The 23,793-nt window shown below is 45.0% G+C and overlaps 1 protein-coding gene and 2 long non-coding RNA genes across 11 annotated transcripts in view; 1 reads left to right on the forward strand and 2 right to left on the reverse strand.

The window, feature by feature from the left end:
- Positions 1-3,555: 3,555 nt before the first annotated feature.
- The window catches only part of LOC130519859 (NACHT, LRR and PYD domains-containing protein 12-like), a 48,899-nt gene continuing 28,661 nt past the window's right edge, over positions 3,556-23,793 (forward strand). For 7 of the 9 annotated variants that reach the window (XM_057023467.1, XM_057023477.1, XM_057023476.1 and 4 more), the window contains exons 1-2: positions 3,556-4,449; positions 8,513-8,680. In XM_057023467.1, the coding sequence (XP_056879447.1) occupies positions 8,550-8,680 (131 nt within the window). In that variant the 5' untranslated portion in view covers positions 3,556-4,449; positions 8,513-8,549. The remainder of the gene's footprint in view (positions 4,450-8,512; positions 8,681-23,793) is intronic. The other 2 variants (XM_057023474.1, XM_057023481.1) reach the window with 1 other exon arrangement.
- LOC130519864 (uncharacterized) lies at positions 9,401-10,309 on the reverse strand. Its single transcript, XR_008948503.1, has 2 exons — positions 9,849-10,309; positions 9,401-9,737 (listed from the first exon to the last, which is right to left on the reverse strand). It is a non-coding gene; the product is annotated as an uncharacterized LOC130519864 (long non-coding RNA).
- LOC130519867 (uncharacterized) lies at positions 12,441-13,155 on the reverse strand. Its single transcript, XR_008948506.1, has 2 exons — positions 12,691-13,155; positions 12,441-12,479 (listed from the first exon to the last, which is right to left on the reverse strand). It is a non-coding gene; the product is annotated as an uncharacterized LOC130519867 (long non-coding RNA).

Genomic DNA, 23,793 nt, shown 5'->3' on the forward strand with positions numbered 1-23,793 from the left:
AGTATCACCTGCTCAACTTGGAAGGTGGAGCAGAAACCACCAGCTGAGAAGGTCCTCAGCGAGAGGAAGTGGTGGAGAACCATGAAACTTGCTAAGCTCCACCTCAGCTCCAGAGACGGGCTGAGCTGGAGCTGTGGCACCAGGTATCGCCCAGAAGAGCCTCCAACAAACAAGCTCTTCTCTTGGGAGGAGAGGGCTTTGAATCTCAGCTCAGTGTGCTTGTCTCTAGTAGGTGGCAGCTGCACCTTTTCCTGAGGTCCTTGTTGATGCCCTGAGGGGAATTGATGCTCCTGCAATGTTTTCTGGCAGCATTGAGCTTGCAGTGGGGCAATCAAACACACTGTGGGGGGGCTCTCTTTCCTTCTCTCATCTGGAGAACAAGTGACACCAGCTGCCAATCATTGTTGGAGAAATGTGCAGTCAGGGGAACGATGCGTCCAGACTATAGCCACCCTTCCAGCATCCAGCAGTGTCTAAAACCTTTGATTTGGTTTCACCAGAGAGTGTAGGGATTGCAGGGTCGCTGCAGCATCGCCCACAAGCTATCAGGAGTGGGTCGCTTTGTCCCAACTCCTGACAAGAGTTGAGTGCTATTGAGAAATGTGGTCTCACAAACTTGGAAGGTATTTTGACCCACACACACTTTACATACGGTAGATCTTGTCCAACCGCCCTGAAAGAACCCAAAATAGGAACATACGGCAGATAAGCCGGTGCAGGACCAGAGGTTTGTTGCTTGTAAGCTGTGTTTTGCTCTGGTACATGTTGATTTTTATTTGTCTTCTCTCAAAATAATTGTTATTTTAGCCTAAGGGCTGCAGTTTATCAGAGACCAGCTGTGATTCTGTGGCCTCAGCTCTGAAGTCCAACCTCTCCCATCTGAGGGTTCTGGACCTGAGCTCAACACGTTGCAGGATTCAGGAGTGAAGCGGCTCTGTTCTGGACTGGAGAGTCCAAACTGTAAACTGGAGAGGCTCAGGTCAGTCTTCATTTTCTACCTATATACCAGCTGCTAAGATGGTGAAGTGAGGCTGTTCTCAACACTGCTGTGATGCACCACATTAAAAAATTCCTTGTAATAATATCGTGAATTCAGGTCTGACCCAACTAAGAACTAACGTAGGTTTAGTACTGACGCAGATAACATGCAGACCTGCACCGTATAACCTCATCCTGCATTTTTCAGATTGATTACTGCAGTTTATCAGAGATCAGCTGTGGCTCTCTGGCCTCGGCGCTGAGGTCCAATCCCTCCCATCTCAGAGAACTGGACCTGAGTTGAACCAGCTGCAGGATTCAGGAGTGAAGCTGCTCTGTGGTTTTCTCCACTTTCCAAACTGCCGACTGGAAACTCTGAGGTAAACACCATTCTCAAAAATGTCCATTATTCCATCCGAGGGTCCTCACACTTTCTGAGTGTGTGTGTTGTGCCCAGTTCCTTCAGGAGGGAGGGCCCACGGGGACCACTTATTCATGATAAATTGATTTAAGGACAATGAAAAAGCCGACAGATGGTAACCAAAATTAGACAAAACTAGGTGAGGGTGCCTGGTAGACACCAGCCAACGAGGAGGGAGATGGTGAGGGGACAGGAAGTCATCTAAGACAGGTTGTGCCTTTAAAGATGAGCCACAGGTGAGATGGATCTCCATGATGAGATGGGAGGGAAGAGGTGGGAGAACCTGGGAGAGTGAGGGCCAGAACAATATATATTCTCCTTTGGAACAGTGCAAACCTGAGAGGTTGGAATTGTGGCAATTACATATTACTATCATTTTTTAACCTGTAACTAAATTAAATATTTACAGATCATGCCTTTGATTAACCTTTCAGATGAATACTGGTTTCACTTATAACCTTATAAAAGTTTCCCTTCTTTATTTAGATTAAGGGCTGCAGTTTATCAGAGATCAGCTGTGGCTCTCTGGCCTCGGCGCTGAGGTCCAATCCCTCCCATCTCAGAGAACTGGACCTGAGTAGAACCAGCTGCAGGATTCAGGAGTGAAGCAGCTCTGTTCTGACTAGAGAGTCCAAACTGTAAACTGGAGAGGCTCAGGTCAGTCTTCTTTTTCTACCTATATACCAGCTGCTAAGATGGTGAAGTGAGGCTGTTCTCAACACTGCTGTGATGCCACATTAAAAAAATCCTTGGAATATCGTGAATTCAGGTCTGACCCAACTAAGAACTACGTAGGTTTAGTACTGACGCAGATACATGCAGACCTGCACCTATAACCTCATCCTGCATTTTTCAGATTGATTAAATGCAGGTTATCAAAGATCAGCTGTGGCTCTCGGCCTCGGCGCTGAGGTCCAATCCCTCCCATCTCAGAGAACTGGACCTGAGTGGGAACTGGCTGCAGGATTCAGGAGTGAAGCTGCTGTCTGCTCTCGTAGAGAATCCACACTATGGGCTGGAGACATGAGACATGGCTGGTTTAAGCCAGTCACCTCCCGCTCATCTGCTGCATCACTCACTGACCACTGGTGAAGAGCATCTGTGGAAACATCTGCCATCTACTCCCTCCTTAGATGAAAAATTCAGTTTTTAAAAAGCGCTGGTGGACTTTCAGGAGATCAGTCGATGGTCGACAAAGCAGAAGCAGCTTCGCCTTGAAGTTAAATTAGTTCCTGGTATCACACAATGCATCTTTATAAAGTTCTAAATGGCTCCTCGGCCACTCTTAGAAGCATGGAAACATTCTCTTAATTGTCTCTTCAAATGTCTGTATTATACGTTACTATTTTACATCATGCCTTCAGAATCTTTAGGGTTTAGTATTTACTGTCTCTGTGACATGGAGCATTGGAATATTTCAGCTGCAGCCAGCAAAAACCCATCAGAATGACGGCTATCGGTGGGAACCGCAGCTCATTTGACTTTAGTCAGTCTGTTCAATGTTATAGGATTTATTGCGTCTAATAAAAACTATGAATAAATGTGGGAAATAGGAAATAAAAAGAAGCAAAATTACCAAATAAATCTCCCATGAATACTGTAAATTTAAAGATGAGAACCTGCTGCACTGTGCCGTGCCCCTTCTCTATTGAGAAAAGCCCAAGTGTGTCCTTCAGTCACCTCAGACATTCAGCCAGCTTTTAATACCTTTGTTCAAGCCCAGAACGCCCTGGATTATTCCCACTGAAGATGGAAAAGCAGGTGGAAAACGTGAGTTATTGTTAACTGTACTGGTGTATGACTAGAGCGCATTACTGGACCACTATAAACTTGTTGTTTGTTGTTTTTCTTTCTTTGTGGAGATTAACACGTTAAAAATAAATTGCACTGGTTCAGCAGTTGATCTTGTGTTCTTATTTGACCTATACGACACAATTTCACAAAGCTAATATACATTTTTACAGAATAGTTTTATCCTTCCGATTACCAGCACCAGCTATTCAAAATATATAATGTAGTGGGTTTTAAAATGAACTGAATGATGTCTGCCTTGTCTCTCCTCTACCTGTCCTCCCCCTTCTCCTCCTCTCTCCCTACCCACCCACCCCCCCATGAGCAGGAGCCCCCCCCCCCCCCCCCCCCCCCCCCCCCCCCCCCCATATGAGCCTGGTCCTGCTCAAGGTTTCTTCCTGTTAAAGGGGAGATTTTCCTGTTGATTGTTAGGGATCAGGCCCTGGGATTCTGCATAGCACCAAGTTTGACTACAACAGACATTACAAATAAAGATGATTTGATTTGATTTAAAAATAAAAGAACTGCGCCTGAAAATGAAGCAGAAGCAATAAAAACCCAACACCAGCGAAGCTTTTGAAGAATCTCAGATATTGATGAAAAATTCTGGAAATCATGATGGAGAGATATTTTTCTCACGGCTCAAATTCCACAGCTATTAAATGATTAAATGGATTTAATGGTGATATTCTGGAGTCCACAATTTCAGGTGAAGTTACACTGGGGAACAATTTGAAAATATCCTGTTGAAATTGTTCTAAATTATTCTGATTAAAAATAAAATTGGCACGCTGATTCCAAAATTACAGTCATTTCCCCCCCAGCCCGTCAAGTTTTGAAAGCTTCTCCTCCAGATCAGCAAATTTCCCCTAATGAGCTGGAGTCAGACTGGCCAGCTGATGACAACTGGATCAGCTCCGTTGGTGCCGTCACCATTAAGAGGTGTGTGCAGCCCCCAAAAGGTCAGTACTGTCAATATCCTATAGGGACACTTTGAACCAGAGGGGATCCTATAGATCAAAAAGCTGACCCAGTTTGATTCCGCAGCCAAAAACGAACATCTGTCAGACGAACTCCAGTTGTTTCCCAGTATTTCAGTTAAAACGTGGAACAAATTGTTCTGAAGAGAGGCGCTTGTGCTGGATATGACGCGTTCCAACCACAAACACGGGACGTGTAGAGGAAGAAGAAGTGAAAGTTCTCAACTTCGGGCTCCATCTTGAGTGACCGAGCCCTGATGGAAAACCTCTAATATTCAGGTAGCATTTGGTTCTTTCACTGCTGTCGTCTCGAATCAATGTTCCGCTGCGAGATGCGGCTTAATAAGCTGCGTGTGCGCAATGAGCGTGCGCGTGTTTCGGACGCACATTGCGGCTGGTCGACGGAATGTTGTGACGGATGATCAAACTTTGTAGCGTGTTTCCTCTAACTGCGTTTTCCGCTAACCCTGAGCCAACATTTTAGAGGTTGAGGAAGCACATTTTAATACTCACAATAAGTCGACAATATTATTTGCAGTTCGTGGAAAAATCCACGGAAAGAGGGACACAAACGCGACAGTTTTAGCCTCCTCTCTTTGTCCCTCCACCACGGGACAATTAAGATTAAGATTAAGATGGACTTTATTCATCCCCGTGGGGAAATTGAATTATAGTAGCAGCGAATGCAGAGTAAAGAGACAGAAAAAAATAAATACAGATAGATTAGAATGTTATAAGCATATATACAGCATATATTATAAGCATATATATAATATATACATAATATAATATATACATATTATAAGCATATATACATAAATATAGAATAAATTAGAAATAAAATTACAACATAAACATTACACAATTATTGTTGAGTTGGTTTGAGTGAATTGTACAGTTTAATGGCGGACGGCAGGAATGACTTCCTGTACCGTTCCTTAGAGCAGCGAGGCTGCAGGAGTCTGTTGCTGAAGCTGCTCCTCAGTTTGTCCACTGTGTTATGGAGGGGGTGGGAGGGATTGTCCATGATTGTCCGCAGTTTCAACACCATCCTGTCCCTCACCACCTCGTCCAAGTTATCAAGTCTACAGCCAACACAGACCCTGCCTTTTTGATGAGTTTGTTGAGTCTGTTGGCATCCTTTGCTTTAATGCCTGCACCCCAGCACACCGCAGCAAAGAAGATGGTGCTAGCCATAACAGACTGGTAGAACATCTGGAGCATCCTGCTGCAAACACTGAAGGACCTGAGTCTCCTGAGGAAATAGAGTCTGCTCATGGCCTTCTGTAGACAGCATCGGTGTTTGTGGACCACTCCAGTTTATTGTCCAGCTAATCACCCAGGAACCTGTAAGATGGGACTATTTCCACGTCCTTCCCACTGATGCAGACTGGGGAGGGTGGGGACTTGCTTTTTCTGAAATCCACCACCATCTCCTTCGTCTTGGTCACGTTGAGCTGCAGAAGGTTCTCCCTGCTCCACCTGACAAAACTCTCCACAAGGTCCCTGTATTCATCCTCCTGTCCATTCTCCACACACCCGACTATGACTGTGTCATCCGAGTACTTCTGGAGATGACATGTCTCAGAGTGGTACTGGAAGTCGGCTGTGTAGGTGGTGAACAGGAATGGGGAGAGCACAGTTCCTTGAGGAGCTCCTGTGTTGCTCATCAGGGGGTCGGACACACAGTCCTTTATTTAAAAAAGGAGAGTATGTAAAGAGGAGAGATCAAGGCATTCCATTTGATTGTTTTAACAACGGTGCACGGTGGTGTGGTGGTTAGCACCGTTGCCTCACAGCAAGAAGGCCCCGGGTTCAATCCCCGGTTGGCACTGAGGCTGGGGACTTTCTGTGTGGAGTTTGCATGTTTTCCCTGTGCCTGCGTGGGTTCTCTCCGGGTACTCCGGCTTCCTCCCACAGTCCAAAGACATGCATGATTGGGGATTAGGCTTATTGGAAACTCTAAATTGCCCATAGGTGTGAGTGTGAGAGTGAATGGTTGTCTGTCTATATGTGTTAGCCCTGCGATTGACTGGCGTCCAGTCCAGGGTGTACCCTGCCTCCGCCCATTGTGCTGGGATAGGCTCCAGCCCCCCCGCGACCCTCAGTGGAGGAACAAGCGGTAGAAAATGAGTGAGTGAGTGTTTTAACAACTGGTTCTTTGTGGAATATGAATTTGTTATTATGGATTTATGAAATGTGTTCTGTTTTGAATAAAGCAGTCAAGAAAACGAAAGGAAACCTAAACCCATGGTGTTTTGATATTTTCGGTCCTGTACATGTGGTCAGATAAGATTAGTCTGAGCAGAATTGGGTGTTTTTTGCCCTTTGCTGTGTGTCATCTATTCTATTCAGCATGTTGGGTTGCTTGACTTCTGTTGGTCTCGTGTCAACTTGATCATCACTTCTGTGACGGGTGCAGTTTGGATCCAAATGCAGCACTCTGGAAAGCTGGATCGTAGTAATGACTTTTATTAACACACGGGCAAACAGGAACTCAGGCAGACCAGGAAACACAGGAAATAGTCCGTTCTTCAGGCTCTGGGCCCGCACAAAGTCTATGGGTTGCAGGCTCGGGGAGTGGGACGAGCAGCAGCGAAGTCTAAACCAGGTGAGCAGACAGGAACCAGAGACGCTGAGGCAGAAGTCGTAGTCAGGGGCAGAACGCTGATAGGTTGTCCGGGGAACAGGCAAGGCAGGCAGAACGAAGACAGGCAGGGTCGGTAACGGGTAATCCGGCAGGGAAACAAAGCTGGAAAGTCTTGCATGGACGCAGAGGAACAATCTGGCACTGAGTGAGTGTGAGGCTGGAGAATATATACACTGGTAGGTGAGCTGATTGATGAGTGAGGGCAGGTGTGTGATCAGTGACTGAGAGCAGGTGTGTGTGATCAGTGACTGAGAGCAGGTGTGTGATCAGTGACTGAGAGCAGGTGTGTGATCAGTGACTGAGAGCAGGTGTGTGATCAGTGACTGAGAGCAGGTGTGGTGATCAGAGGGTGTGGTGTGAGCAGGGCAGTGGAAAAGTACTGGGACAGGAGGGAACTGGGGAAAAGGGGCTGTGACAACTTCTGAGATATTGACACACCTTTTTCCTGAGGCTGGCTCCAATGCTGCCAACCCACCTGGCCATGGATATGGTGGGACTTCTGTGATGAGTGGGGTCAGAGGTGGTGGACAAGCTCTGCTCCAAAACAAGCTTGCTAGATATGTTTGGGATCTCCTCCGCCACAACCACCAGCTGCAACTAGTAGCTGTGCACGCCATGCAGAGTTTTGACCTCTAGGTCAGGCTACAAATGTTTTTTCCAGCACCATCATGTGTTGGTGAGAAACATGATGCGCCTGATCAAAAAAAGCTGCTTGTAATCTGACAGACGAGCCATGATGAGATGTCAAGGTGCGTTGTTGAAAATGAAGATCCTCTTCTTGGAATCCTGTCTGAGATGACAGAAGATGATGCTGCATTTGACCCACTTTGATGATGTGATCACTTATTTCTGTTTAGTTTTGAATGCATTCTCATCTTATTTGTTGAATTTAATGTTGAGAACTGACATCTTGAAAGAATTTAGGTTTTCTCGTAAACCATAACCAGATAAAAAATGATTTAATTTGTATTTGTGTGCGTCCGTCTGATGCCACCGCAGGAGAAACATTTTATATTTAACAAGATGTAAACTTTTAAGATGTCCCAAAACTTTTTTCCAATACAGTGATCCCTCGTTTATCGCGGGAGTTGCGTTCCAAAAATAACACGCGAAAAGTGAAATCCGTGAAGTAGTCAGCTTTATTTTTTTTTATTATTTTACAATGCAATACTGAACTATAGAATGAAACCAAAAATCAAAACCTGTTTTAAAGCCCAAAATTTGTTTAAAACAATAATTTTAATCTAGTAATACAAGGTTGGAAACATTGTCACTGGCGTATTTCCCAGTCCCAGCTGAGCCTCTTCGTCCTGACTCTGCTCCGCTGGAGCGTCTGTTTCTACTGAAGGCGCAGAAGTCTTTCTCCGAGAGAAGAACATTGTTATGGGTAGTTGTTGGTGCTCTTTCTTTTTCTGAGCAAGAAGATTTTTATAAACGGATATGCCACCTTCGATTATATTTGAGAACTGCAATGAACGACTCGCAAAAAAAAATCCGTGAAGCAGCGAAGCCGTGAAAGATGAAACGCGATATAGCGAGGGATCAATGTATATATGTGGCCTGTATGATGTACAGGGTTACATCATATAATAGATTTTGATGTGAATGAGCCGACAATACGTCATTGGACAGACCTCTGCTTATCTTCATGCTGAGAATCATGTTCTTTAATCTTCTTTTCTGTGTCAGCAGACTGTTCCTGCTTAACCGTTTAGACTCACATTTAAAAATGAGCGAATGTGTGATGGAAGAGGAAGAGAGAGCAAAGTCCATAGTGCCCAGCTGTGTGTCCATGAAGAGCGACAGGTCCAAAGACCCCCCTTTACACTTCGGTATTGGACCTCAAGGCCCACCTTTAAAGTAAGGTTTTCTGAACCACATAACTCTGCCTTAGAAAATTTCACAACCATACAAAACATCATTTTGTGGGTATTAGCCTCTACTATCGTGAAAAATGAAATTAATCAGCTCTTTAAAATGAAACGGGGCACAGTCCTTTCACCATGTTGGCCTGTGGAAAACCAGTGTTGTCGGCCCGATGGACCAGCGTCCCCGTCGTTGCCGGACCACCGTTGGCCACCAGTTGGGTTTTGGGATCAAAGTGGGGGCATTTCCTGTATCCGGTTCTCCTCACGGATCTATGACTACAACATGTTGCTGCAAGTGCAGAGACGTTTGCTCTGGAAAGAACTTTAGAGCACATTCAGTGCTGCAGGATGAGGGGCTGGAAAAGGAGCCAGTTCTTTTCTCACTGCAGGGAAGTTAAAAAAAGCCGCTTAAAACATGAAAATGATACAGAGACATCATTGATTTATTGATTCAGTTGTTATCCAGAATGGATTAGAAATGTTCCTGTTTGATAAAAATGCAGTGAATTGGGATTATTTAACTCCAACCTCTACAGATTATTTACCTTCATCACAGTCTCATCACTATTTCTGATGTTTCCTCAGGATGGACGAGGACAGAGCAGAGTCCACAGTGCCCAGCTGTGTGTCCCTGAAGAGTGACCGGTCCAAAGAAAGAGGAATAGACTTCAGAAGTTCGGAGGAAATGTAAAAAAACTAAAGCGTGATGATGTGTTTGTGTGCCAGCTGTTAGTCACATTAACAGCAGCAGGTTGTGAGTTTATTATTGGAGATGTTTAACACTTAAACCTCAGACAGTCATAGAGTTACAGACTTAATGTGAATATTGTTGATTAGAAACAAGAATCAGGTTTAAACTGAAAGATGAATTCAGACATAAATGCTGGAACAATATTGAGTCTTGATCAGGTTCTTTCATCCTATAAATCAAAGGACTAATAGAGATGTGTTTCATAGTGAGAGGGGGGAGCACATCCTATCAAACTGGGACCAGTCAGCTCCACCAGGAGAGTCCTCTTGTTCACAATCTGGAAGCAGATCTGGAGATGCTGAAATGAAGCCCAAACAAAGTAAAACTGTTCAATATGAGATTTAATTTGTGATGTCATGAATTTGTAGTTGTGTTGATGATTTATTATAGATGGAAATCATTGGTTTACTTATGTTCAGGAAGTGATCTGCAGGAGGTGATAGAAGGTCATAAGATGAGTCTGAAGAGAAGATGTGAACATGTGACTGAAGGAACTCATGAAGCAGGAAGTGGAACCCTGCTGAACAAGATCTACACTGAGCTCTACATCACTGAGGGACAAAGTGAGGAGGTGGACACACAACATGAGGTGAGACAGCTTGAGAGAACCTCCCAGAAGAACATCCAGGACACTCCAATCAAGTGCCAGGACATCTTCAAAGTCTTATCTGAGCAACAGAGACACATCAGAGTGGTTCTGACCAACGGTGTCGCCGGCGTTGGAAAAACCTTCTCAGTGCAGAAGTTCAGTCTGGACTGGGCAGAAGGTTTGGAGAACCAAGACATCAGTCTGGTGCTTCCGCTCTCATGCAGGGAGCTGAACTTGATCAGAGATGAGCAGCACAGTCTTCTCTCACTGCTTCATGTTTTCCATCCAACATTACAGAAGATCAGAGCAGAAGATCTGACTGTCTGGAAACTTCTGTTCATCTTTGATGGCCTGGATGAAAGCAGATTTTCACTGGGTTTCAACAACCATCAGCTCATCTCTGATGTCACACAAGTATCGTCCGTTGGCGTGCTCCTGGTGAACCTCATCCAGGGGAACCTGCTTCCCTCAGCTCTCATCTGGATCACCTCCAGACCTGCAGCAGCCTATCAGATTCCTCCCTCGTGTGTTGACAGGATCACAGAAGTACGAGGCTTCACTGACTCCCAGAAGGAGGAGTACTTCAGGAGGAGGTTCAGTGATGAAGATCTGTCCAAGAGAATCATCTCACACATCAAGGCCTCCAGGAGCCTCCACATCATGTGTCTGATCCCAGTTTTCTGCTGGATCACTGCTATAGTTCTGGAGGACATGATGACCAGAGACCAGAGAGGAGAGCTGCCCAAAACCCTGACTGACCTCTACTCACACTTCCTGAGGGTTCAGATAAAGAGGAAGAAGCAGAAGTATGGAGGAAAGCAGAGACCAGAGGAACTAACTAAGGCTGATAAAAAAACTCCTTCTGAAGTTGGGTCGGCTGGCGTTTGAACATCTGGAGAAAGGAAACATCATGTTCTACTCAGAAGACCTGGAGCGATGTGGACTGGACGTCTCCGAGGTGTCGGTGTACTCAGGAGTTTGTACAGAGATCTTCAAGAGAGAGAGTGTGATCTTCCAGAAATCAGTCTACTGCTTTGTTCATCTGAGCATTCAGGAGTTTCTGGCTGCCGTCTACATGTTCCACCATTACACCAGGAAAGACACAGCGGTTATAAATCAGTTCCTAGAATATTCTGATCCAGTCACATCTCTTGATGACTTCCTCATGAGAGAACTAATGAAATCTCTCAAAAGTGAAAATGGCCACCTGGACTTGTTTGTTCGCTTCCTTCATGGTCTCTCTCTGGAGTCCAATCAGAGGATCTTGGGTGGACTGTTGGATCAGAGGAACAGCCACCCAGGAACCATCCAGAAGGTCCTCAACAACCTGAAGGAGGTGAACAGTGATGAAATCTCCCCAGACAGAAGCATCAACATCTTCCACTGTCTGATGGAGATGAAGGATCAGTCAGTCCATCAGGAGATCCAAGAGTTCCTGAAGTCAGAGAAGAAATCAGAGAGGGAACTGTCAGAGATCCACTGTTCAGCTCTGGCCTACCTGCTGCAGATGTCAGAGGAGGTTCTGGATGAGCTGAACCTGTGGCAGTACAACACCTCAGATGAGGGACGATGTCGCCTGATTCCAGCTGTGAGGAACTGCAGGAAGGCCGTGTAAGTAAAGATTTCTGGGGCCGGACATCAGCGTTTAAATCAAGCGAGTGGATCATGTCAGGTAGCAATACCCCCTCCAGTGGTCATTCCTTCAATTCTTTATCTCCATTGCAGCGTCCATAAATTAAAAACAACAACAATTCATCCAGAAATGTTCAACACTGGCTGGATATAAGTTCAAAGGTCAATCCAGACAAACCAACATAGGGCAGGAATAATAGGAGCCACAAGTTAACTGACTATCATGAAATTACTGTCATGTCATTAAATCACTTTTGTTTGTTTGTATACATCGTATTCTAACGACAGAAAAACACATTTTAACTAATGACACGTGACTATTTTGCTTCATTTGTTCAACGTAAAAACAGCCGGCCTCGTTGGTTTAAATGGGTGTTTTAGGTCTTTGTGGCGGTTCCGTTTGGAGCCTTTATGTGACCCACAAAGTTGTTTGAGCCTTTCCACACCCGTTAGGTGGCAACTTCATCACTAGCAACAAAAGGTGCAGTGAAAATGATTTGAAGGGAAACGGGCAGATATAACAGAAGCTGAGGGCAATCGATGCAACCAGAGACTCTGATGTCATCGATCGGATCGCTGAATTAAGACTTGACGCACCATCGTACAAATTGGATGAAATGCAAAATATCCAAAGAGCCGATAGACAGATAAAAATATGCACGTTTCTTTAAACCATTTGCTATAATTGTACTGCCCTCGCGACGCGTTCTCTCTCTCTCGGGCGAGGCTAGGCAGTCAGCTAACAGTATGGAGTTTGAAAGAACCACAACAAGGCTCAACTGTGTTGTTTCTTCCTTTTATCCATTATTTTTTGTAAAACTGAAACAATACAGAAAATAGAACAGCATAAAAAACTCACGTACACCAAACACACTCAGACGATCTATATATAACTCACGACACAGCTCCACGTGCTAATATGTTAGCTGCATCACTCGCTAATTACCACGGACTAACAACGCAAAGAATAATTAAACTAACACTACAGAATCTACAGTACAGCTACAACTTCTGTATAGAACAGACTTACAGACAAATGGTCTCCAAGGCTGGAACGCTTTCTAGCTCAGCAGCTGGAACTACGATGCTTCGCTACCGTTGTGCGTCATCAAACCGCGGTGTTTTGGGTGAGTGCCGTCAAAACGCCTGAAGGTGCAATGCCAACTCCGCCCAGTAGATGGCAAAACCACGCTCCCATTTACACAGGTGCGCTGCTCCGCTACCGCGCCCCAAACTCAACATTTATTTATTTATTTTTTACTATATTGGACATCTTTATGTTTTTAACAGACTTGACCATCAAATTTTAACCTATACAATGTTGTGGTCAGTACACTCCCCGCTTGATATAATAACATTATATCACTACAAACACAAAATATGAATTTCTACCAAATATAACACCACACTTAAATCTCTGAAAGAAGAACTACAATCTCTGTGATTGGTCTCAAGAACACTTTGGCCTTCCCTTCTTTCACAACCCGTACCTCCACCTTCCTGTCGCTGCTTGGTAACGCTTTCACAATCAGTCCAACAGGCCATTCATTCCTGTGCGCCTGGCTGTCTTTCAGTAGGACCACATCTCCTTCCTTCACATTTGGCTTCACATTAGTCCATTTTCTGCTGCACTGCAGCGTTGAAAGATACTCTCCTTTCCACCGCTTCCAGAAGGTGTCAGCCAGACACTGGACTTGTTTCCATTGTTTCCGGTACAACGAAGCTGAACAAAAGTCTCCAGAGGGAGCGGAGACAGTACTCATTTTCTGGGTCAGAAGCATCGCCGGAGTAAGAACTGCAGGCATCTCTGGGTCAGTTGATATGGGCACAAGGGGTCTTGCATTGATTATTGCCATCACCTCTGCCATGAATGTAGACAGGATTTCATGCGTCAAGCGAATTGGACCTTTTTGGAGCAAGATGGCATCTAGAATGCGCCTGGCAACCCAATCAACCTTTCCCAGGCGCCACCCATGTGAGAAGCATGCGGAGGGTTGAAGGCCCAGGAGCATCCTTTTTCTTGGAGAAACCTATTGACTGCCGAATCGTTTGTTGCCATGTCCAATTCTCGCAAGCGCCCACAAAATTGGTTCCTCTGTCAGATCGCAGAAGTTTTGCTGGGCCTCGAATTGAGAAAAACCTTCTCAATGCATTAATAAAACTGTCTGTTGACATGGCTTCAATAAGTTCAATGTGGACTGCTCTGGTTGCCATGCATGTAAAAAGCACTGCCCAGCGCTTGCTATCTGCACTTCCTCCTCTTGTGCGTCGCGTTGACACAGCCCAAGGGCCGAAGATGTCAAGACCGACAGTAGTGAATGGAGGTTCAGGACTGAGTCTATCAGGCGGCAGGTCTGCCATTTTCTGTTCTTCTAACCTGCCTCGTAGCTTGCGACACGTGACACACTTGTAAATGATTGAAGACACCAAGCGCTTGCTGCCCATCATCCAGTAGCCGGCAGCTCGTAGTGCTCCTTCGGTGATGTGTCGCCCTTGGTGAGCTACTTGTTCGTGAAAGTGCCTTACCAACAATGTTGAAACGTGGTGGTTGTGAGGCATAATCAAAGGGTGCTTCTCGTCTTTTGACAAATCAGCTGAAGATAGCCGACCTCCAATGCGAAGCAGACCCTCTTCATCTATGATTGGATTGAGCCTTTCCAGTGTACTGCGTCCGGGCATTTTGTGTCCTTTTCCCAGACATTTCAATTCCTCCTTTAAGGCTTCCTGTTGGACAGACCGAATAATCACAGTCTTGGATTGTGAGAGTTCATGCAAGCTCACCTTCTCTTTGAAGCATCTCCAACCTTTCTTCCCTGCATTTACTGATCTTCTGTAAGACGTTCCAATGTGAATGAGTCTGGCTATCGTTTTGTTGAGGCCTGTCCAACTTGAACATCTCTCAAAACGATGTGAGCCCAACTGACCATTGGAAGTTTTGGTAACAAAGGTCTTGACCTCAGGACGAATTTCTTCATCAGCTTCAGGCTCAACCAGTGAGAAGGAGCTTGATTCCATTGTTTCTCTTGTTTTGTCGTGATACAGGAAGGCTGGACCGGAGAACCAAATCCTTCTTTGGAGTTGGGTTGAAGGTATGGTTCTGGTTGCCACATCAGCTGGATTGAGCTCTGTGGGTACATAGTGCCACTGATCGGGGTGAGTGGACCTTCTGATTCGGATGACCCTGTTTGAAACATACATGTAAAATCTTCTTGTGGAGTTACAGATGTAACCAAGCACGATTTTGCTATCGGTGAAAAACTTCACAACATCCACTTCTACATCAATCTCGTCTCTGATCAACTCATATAGCTCCACAGCCAAAACTGCAGCACAAAGCTCTAGACGGGGAATTGTGTGGGCAGGGCGTGGGGCCAACTTTGACTTTCCCATAACAAAACCCACGTTATGTTGTCCTTCAGTGTCAGTTATTCTCAGATAGGCTACGGCGCCAATCGCCTTGGTGGAGGCGTCTGAGAAGATGCAAAGTTCTTTTCTTTGGTTGGAAGACAAAGAGGTTGAGATGTAGCACCTCGGTATCTGTAAGTCTTCGAGTGCCTTCAAAGAGTCTTTCCATAAATTCCATTCTGATTCCTTCTTTGGGGAGAGAGGAGCATCCCACTCGGTCTGATCAGATGACAACTCACGGACTAGTGCTTTTCCCTGCATTGTTATGGGAGCTACGAAGCCCAAGGGGTCGTACAAACTGTTGACCGTTGATAACACTCCCCTGCGGGTAAATGGTTTCTCTTCTTGAGACACAAGGTAAGTGAAGCAGTCTGCTTCCAAATTCCAAGAGAGCCCTAGGCTCCTTTGCAGTGGGAGAGGATCCACTCCAAGTTCCAGATCCTTCAGATCCTTGGCGAGATCTTCTGGAGAAAAGGCTTCCATTACCTCTTTCTTATTTGACGCCACTTTGTGCAGTCGCAGATTGGATTCTGCCAACATTTCTTTGGTTCGGGTCAAAAGATTTACAGCTTCTTTGCAAGTAGGAACTGAGGTGAGACCGTCGTCGACATAAAACTGCCTCTCAACAAACTGTCTTGCGTCCGAACCATGTTCCTCTTCACCTGTTTCGGCGGCTCTTCTCATGCAGTAGATGGCGACAGCAGGTGAAGGGCTGTTCCCGAACACATGGACTTTCATTCGGAACTCAACTACCTTTTTATTGACGTCGTTATCTTCATACCAGAGGTACCTTAAATAGTCTCTGTGCTCTTCTTGGACGATAAAACAATAAAACATTTGCTGGACGTCGGCTGTCAGGGCTACCGGGTTTTTCCGGAACCGCATTAGAACTCCGAGCAAAGAGTTGTTCAAGTCCGGTCCCTTCAACAGCACGTCATTAAGGGATATTCCTTCGTATTCAGCGCTTGAATCGAAAACCACCCTTATCTGGTCTGGTTTTTGGGGATGGTAAACACCAAATGTTGGCAGGTACCAGCATTCTGTACCTTTGCCGATAGGTGGGGCTGGTTCCGCTTGATCGTTTTCAATCATCTGCTGCATGAACTTGATATACAGTGATCCCTCGCTATATCGCGGTTCATCTTTCGCGGCTTCGCTGCTTCGCGGATTTTTTTTGCGAGTCGTTCATTGCAGTTCTCAAATATAATCGAAGGTGGCATATCCGTTTATAAAAATCTTCTTGCTCAGAAAAAGAAAGAGCGCCAACAACTGCCTATAACAATGTTCTTCTCTCGGAGAAAGACTCCTGCGCATTCAGTAGAAACAGACGCTACAGCGGAGCGGAGTCAGGACGAAGAGGCACAGCTGGGACTGGGAAATACGCCAGTGACAATGTTTCCAACCTTGTATTACTAGATTAAAATGATTGTTTTAAACAAAGTTTGGTCTTTAAAACAGGTTTTGATGTTTGGTTTCATTCTACTGTTCAGTATTGCATTGTAAAATAATTAAAAAAAATAAAGTTGCTACTTCGCGGATTTCACTTTTCGCGTGTTACTTTTGGAACGTAACTCCCGCGATAAACGAGGGATCACTGTAATGCTCTTTCATTTTCGGTTTTTTCTCAAGCATTTTTCTGAGAGATTGGAGACGTTTCAAGGCTTGTTCCCTGTTGTTAGGCAACTGTCTTCTGGGCAAACGAAAGGGTAAAGGTGCCACCCAGCTGTTTCCTTCATCCTGTTTGACTTCTGCATCCATAATTGCAAGAAAGGTTTTGTCATCAATTGATAACGCTGGTTTGTCGTCCTCCTTGGACCTTTCAAAGATTGAGTATCCTAGGTTGTCTTTGAGCTGGCTTGGTTTAGCACTTTCTTCTCTTACTGTAAGACTATTACACTGTGACATGCAAGCATAGCTGTCCTTTACAAACATGGTGTTTGGACAAGGTGGGAGAAACGATGAGCGACCGCTGTGTAACATGTTTGTTTTGTACACATTGATTTCTGACGACTTATGTGCCTGCCCTAAACAAACTTCAATCACCCACCCCAAGTCAAGCCGCTGTGCGTAAGGTGCATCATGAGGCCCGTTGATTTGCTCACGAATCTTATGGACTCTCACCATATCTCTTCCAATGAGCAGAAGAATTGGAGCGTCGTAGTCAACGGGTTGGATCTTGTCAGCAACTGGCTTTAAGTGGGGGTGATGTAGTGCAATCTCTGGGGAGGGAATCTCCGCTCTATCATCAGGCACCATGTCACATTCAATTAATGGTGGAAGGGGAAGGTGCAACTTCCCGTTTACAGACTCTAGAATAAAATTGGTACCTCTCCTCCCAGAAGTGTCTATTTTTCCTGAACACGTTCTCAACGTGTATGGAGTGGAGTTGGTTTGGATGTTAAAGAGGTCGAAGAAGTCACTTTTGGCGAGAGACTTATTGCTCTGTTCGTCCAGCACTGCATACATCTTCACTGCTTTCTCTTTTTCTCCGGCAGGATACACTTTCACTAAAAGTATTTTGGCACATGAGCGGGAACCTTCAACATTTCCACATACTTCTGTGCACTTGGAGGTGACAGAAGGAGATGAGCCTCCAGTTTGCTCTTCGGCATCGTTGCCAGCTGCATGGTTCTGTAGTCTTGATGGAGGAGGACCTGGATGTAACGCTGAAATGTGTTTATCACTGCCACATTCAAAGCATTTGACATCTATTTTGCAGTCTCTTGCCATGTGTTGTACAGACCCACAACATCTGAAACAAATGCGATTTTCCCTGAGATACACTTTGCGTTCTTCTAATGGTTTTTCCCTGAAGAGTTTACATTTTCTCAATGGATGGGGCTTTTTGTGTATGGGGCACTGGCGATCTGGCTCTTCTGGTTTATTTATGAAGAGATTGCCTCGTGTGTCTGGTGGTTCCGCAGGAACGTCAGTTTTGTGCACTTTCACAAAAGGTTTGCTGTAGTGTCTTTCAAGTTTGTCTGTCTTCAGAGGCGGTGAACTGTTGGTAGTAGATATGGTGAAACTTGGGTCATTTTTCATCTTTGCTTGTTGCCTGACGAAGTTGGAGAAAACAAAAAAGGGAGGAAAAGCCACTCTGTGATCCTCCTTGTATTTGCTTCCAAAACCTGTCCATTTTTCTTGCAGGTTGTATGGCAGTTTCTCCACAATTTGCTTTATTCCACGTGCTGTATCTAAATACAGAAGACCCGGAAGTGCACCATCTTCTTTTGCACACTCAAGTTCGAGGAGAATGTCACCTAGCTCTCTTAACCTGACAGTGTCTCTGTTGTGCAGCTTTGGAAACTGTTCAATCTTTCTTAGAAGAGCATCCTCTATGACTTCTGGCGTCCCATAACATTCCTCAAGACGTTGCCAGACCATGTTGACTCCTGCTCCGGGATTGAAGACGTGGACTGCACGAATTCGTTTAGCTTGTTCTGACGATCCAGGTCCAAGCCATTTTGTCATCAGGTCAAGCTCTTCTCTGGCTATAAGATCTAAGTCTTTTGTTGCACTTATAAATGAGGCTTTCCATGACCAATAATTTTCAGGTTTGTCATCGAATTTCAGGAGGCCAGAACTCACCATTTCTTTGCGGATGAGATATCTTGCAAGGTCTTGTGCGCCTTGGGGCTCGGGGACATATCCTCTTTCTGGGAAGCTTGTGCGTGATGGATATGGATGAGGCGTTGTCTCATGAGCCTCTGCTTGTGCTGTTGGTTCTCCTTTAACCTCTTTGTAAGCTGGCTGTGTGGTATTCTTTGCGTCTGGAGAGGCTGGTCTGGTGTCTGATATTACCATTCTGCTGGTTTTCTTCTCCAGTAGCTCCCCGGTCTCCCGTTCTGCTGGCTGCTCAGAAAAGAGAAGCTGGGACTGTTGGTGAACATAGTCGCTGGTGCGCTTAGCTGTGTCCATGGGCTCATCCCCGATCTGGCTCAGCTCCCCGCTTTCGACTTCCTCATAGGCGATGGCTTCTGCTTCAGCTGCAGCAGCAGCCTTTTGGCACTGGAGAAGATGGAGGCTGGCATCATAGTCAGCCTTTTGCTTTAACATACTTGCTTCCATATCTGCCTTCTGTTTCATCACACTTGCTTCCTTTTCAGCATAGACAAGTTGGGCTTTGGCTGCCTTTGCCTTCGCATAAGCCTTTGCTGCTGCTGATGAAGCTGATGATCGTTGCGAGCTTCTGGTGGATTTAGATATTTGGGATCTGGCATCCATTGTTTTTGAAGGGTCTTCCTTCGTAGCCTCTTGTTCCACAACCTCCCACATAGGAGGCTCCTGGCTTGTGTTTTCTGTAGCACGTGCTGGTGGTTCTTCATTTGTTTTATCTTGAAGTAGAGGAAACTCTTTCAAGTAATACTTTCCTGACCGTAGACTCATGTTTGCTGAGCTGACCCTTTTCTTCAGCCCGCTGTGCTCTTGTCTTTTTACTGTACTGCCCTCACGACGCGTTCTCTCTCTCTCGGGCGAGGCTAGGCAGTCAGCTAACAGTATGGAGTTTGAAAGAACCACAACAAGGCTCAACTGTGTTGTTTCTTCCTTTTATCCATTATTTTTTGTAAAACTGAAACAATACAGAAAATAGAACAGCATAAAAAACACTCACGTACACCAAACACACTAAGACGATCTATATATAACTCACGACACGGCTCCACATGCTAATATGTTAGCTAGCATCACTCGCTAATTACCACGGACTAACAACGCAAAGAATAACTAAACTAACGCTACAGAATCTACACTACAGCTACAACTTCTGTATAGAACAGACTTACAGACAAATGGTCTCCAAGGCTGGAACGCTTTCTAGCTCAGCAGCTGGAACCACGATGCTTCGCTACCGTTGTGCGTCATCAAACCGCGGTGTTTTGGGTGAGTGCCGTCAAAGCGCCTGAAGGTGCAATGCCAACTCCGCCCAGTAGATGGCAAAACCACGCTCCCATTTACACAGGTGCGCTGCTCCGCTACCGTGCCCCAAACTCAACATTTATTTATTTATTTTTTACTATATTGGACATCTTTATGTTTTTAACAGACTTGACCATCAAATTTTAACATATACAATGTTGTGGTCAGTACAATAATCATTTTAAATATTGAGTAATTATGAGATGTTCTAAAATAAGACAAATGTTGAGAATAATTCAGTTGCATTTCAGATCTGATGGTCGTTCAAACTGTTGCTCTACGGTGTTGAATTTAGCTTTTCCAGGAAATGAGCTACATTTGTGTTTAGGTAGATTCTCAGATAAGTTGATGAGAAATCCCAAAGTTTGACTCACTATTTTTGTTTCATACACAACAGACTGTCTGGTAGTTTTCTTTCAACGAGTCATTGGGAAGTTGTGGCCTCAGCAATGACGTCAAACCCTTCTCATCTACGGGAGCTGAGCTTAATCTGGAACCAAAGCCTGACAGATGCCGACGTAAAGTTACTGTCTTCTGCAATGATGCATCCAAACTGCAGACTGGAGACGCTCAGGTCAGGAGGCCTCTGTTGGTCTTTTCTAAATTTCTTTACATTTTCTGCTTTTCTCTTCATTTTCAGATTTAGAAATGTGTTTTTATTTGCCCCATTTATTGGTTTTCCAGGCTGTGGTGCTGCAGTTTATCAGAGATCAGCTGTGACTCTCTGGCCTCGGCGCTGAGGTCCAATCCCTCCCATCTGAGGGTTCTGGAGCTGAGCTACATCAGTCTAGAGGATTCTGGGATGAAGCTGCTCTGTTCTGGACTGGAGAGTCTAAACTGTCAGCTGGAGACTCTCAGGTCAGCTTCCTTTTATCTTCGACATAACAACTAAACAATGAAAGGCTTCAAGATAAACTCCATTGACTTTTGGAGAAGAGAAGTGTAGTATGAATATAAATGAGCCATTGAAAGTTAATTTTATAGATACTTTTTAACTATGTTGTTGCTGTAATATCCCAGTCTATCAGTGGGAGGCCAGAGCTCTCCTGACTCCAAGTGCCCTGATTAAATAATGAAATAAAATAAATAATGATTTTGAGCAAGTGTAATATGACTTTTCCTCCAATAAGAGATCATTTCTTGCCATGATTCCTTATCCAGACTGAGCGGCTGCAGTTTATCAGAGATCAGCTGTGACTCTCTGGCCTCGGCGCTGAGGTCCAATCCCTCCCATCTGAGGGTTCTGGACCTGAGCTACATCAGTCTAGAGGATTCAGGAGTGAAGCAGCTCTGTGGTGCTCTCCAGGATCCTCTCTGTGAGCTGGAGACTCTCAGGTCAGTCAGAGATGATCCAGTACTTTCCCAGCTGTAACTAGTTAGACAATAACTGTTTACATGTTTGATCTTTGTTATAAACGTAGTGTTACAGTTCTCAGAAAAAAGACCACACAGGACAGATTTGCAGTATTAAATTGGTTGTGGAAATCTGTCCCATGTGAGGATGGTCATCAATGACTAGAAAGGAAGTATCAGTTGTAGATTTGTCTTGTTTTATTTTAGGCTGGCCACAAAACCGCCTAAACATTCAGACCAATCAAAAATGGTTCTTCCTGTCTTTTAAAGATCAGAAGGAAAACTAGAAACCCCAAAAAGAAAGCTGCTGCAGTGTGCCATGCCCCTTCTCTACTGAGAAAAGCCATCCCAAAAAAGAGAAAAGCCCAAGTGTGAAGTGAGCACCCTGTTAAACCTTGGTACCGAAAGCCTGCAGTCATTCTCATCTTAGGTGGCTTCATTCCAGCCAGAAGCCCAAACCTGCCTCCCTCTTAAAGGGGCAGCAGGTCAGTCCAACCACAGAAACCTTCATGAAGATCTGAAGCTTTCAGCATCCACAATTGTTGCACCTCACTTCCATTGGAGTCCAAATCAGAAGTCAACAAGTTGATTCTACACCGATTCTACACAATGCAACCATTTTAAAAAGGTTTCCATCCATAAGTTTTCACACATTTTTACATAAATCTGTTTGTTCATCGCCTCCTTCTTTTGTAATGGTCATAAAAGAAAATGACCTTATTGGAGTTTTTCTCCTCACAAATATGACTTTCTATGAACGATGCAATAAATGCAGCTTGCAATCTAAGACAATATGGAAGTATGTGTATATAATAGTAGTGGAAGTAGCTCATAAAATAATACATTTGCTCTTCTCATCGAATCTTTCTATGTTATTAAAGAAAAACCTGCTCTTAGTCAACAACATCTAAGACATCAACCAAAAATCCTAATTTTCTACAATCTAATATAAAACAGTAGAGAAGACTCTTTCTGCAGAGACACTGGTGGCAGGAATGCAGAAGTATCACCTGCTCAACTTGGAAGGTGGAGCAGAAACCACCAGCTGAGAAGGTGCTCAGCGAGAGGAAGTGGTGGAGAACCATGAAACTTGCTAAGCTCCACCTCAGCTCCAGAGACGGGCTGAGCTGGAGCTGTGGCACCAGGTATCGCCCAGAAGAGCCTCCAACAAACAAGCTCTTCTCTTGGGAGGAGAGGGCTTTGAATCTCAGCTCAGTGTGCTTGTCTCTAGTAGGTGGCAGCTGCACCTTTTCCTGAGCTCCTTGTTGATGCCCTGAGGGGAATTGATGCTCCTGCAATGTTTTCTGGCAGCATTGAGCTTGCAGTGGGGCAATCAAACACACTGTGGGGGGGCTCTCTTTCCTTCTCTCATCTGGAGAACAAGTGACACCAGCTGCCAATCATTGTTGGAGAAATGTGCAGTCAGGGGAACTCTGCGTCCAGACTATAGCCACCCTTCCAGCATCCAGCAGTGTCTAAAACCTTTGATTTGGTTTCACCAGAGAGTGTAGGGATTGCAGGGTCGCTGCAGCATCGCCCACAAGCTATCAGGAGTGGGTCGCTTTGTCCCAACTCCTGACAAGAGTTGAGTGCTATTGAGAAATGTGGTCTCACAAACCTGGAAGGTTTTTGACCTACACACACTTTACATACGCTGTAGATCTTGTCCAACCGCCCTGAAAGAACCCAAAATAGGAACATACGGCAGATAAGCCGGTGCAGGACCAGAGGTTTGTTGCTTGTAAGCTGTGTTTTGCTCTGGTACATGTTGATTTTTATTTGTCTTCTCTCAAAATAATTGTTATTTTAGCCTATGGGGCTGCAGGTTATCAGAGACCAGCTGTGATTCTGTGGCCTCAGCTCTGAAGTCCAACCTCTCCCATCTGAGGGTTCTGGACCTGAGCCACAACCCGTTGCAGGATTCAGGAGTGAAGCGGCTCTGTTCTGGACTGGAGAGTCCAAACTGTAAACTGGAGAGGCTCAGGTCAGTCTTCATTTTTCTACCTATATACCAGCTGCTAAGATGGTGAAGTGAGGCTGTTCTCAACACTGCTGTGATGCACCACATTAAAAAAATTCCTTGTAATATCGTGAATTCAGGTCTGACCCAACTAAGAACTAACGTAGGTTTAGTACTGACGCAGATAACATGCAGACCTGCACCGTATAACCTCATCCTGCATTTTTCAGATTAGACTACTGCAGTTTATCAGAGATCAGCTGTGGCTCTCTGGCCTCGGCGCTGAGGTCCAATCCCTCCCATCTCAGAGAACTGGACCTCAGCAACAACCAGCTACAGGATTCAGGAGTGAAGCTGCTCTGTGGTTTTCTCCACTTTCCAAACTGCCGACTGGAAACTCTGAGGTAAACACCATTCTCAAAAATGTCCATTATTCCATCCGAGGGTCCTCACACTTTCTGAGTGTGTGTGTTGTGCCCAGTTCCTTCAGGAGGGAGG

Source organism: Takifugu flavidus, unplaced genomic scaffold, assembly GCF_003711565.1.
Source record: "Takifugu flavidus isolate HTHZ2018 unplaced genomic scaffold, ASM371156v2 ctg231, whole genome shotgun sequence".
In the NCBI taxonomy this organism is placed as follows: domain Eukaryota; kingdom Metazoa; phylum Chordata; class Actinopteri; order Tetraodontiformes; family Tetraodontidae; genus Takifugu; species Takifugu flavidus.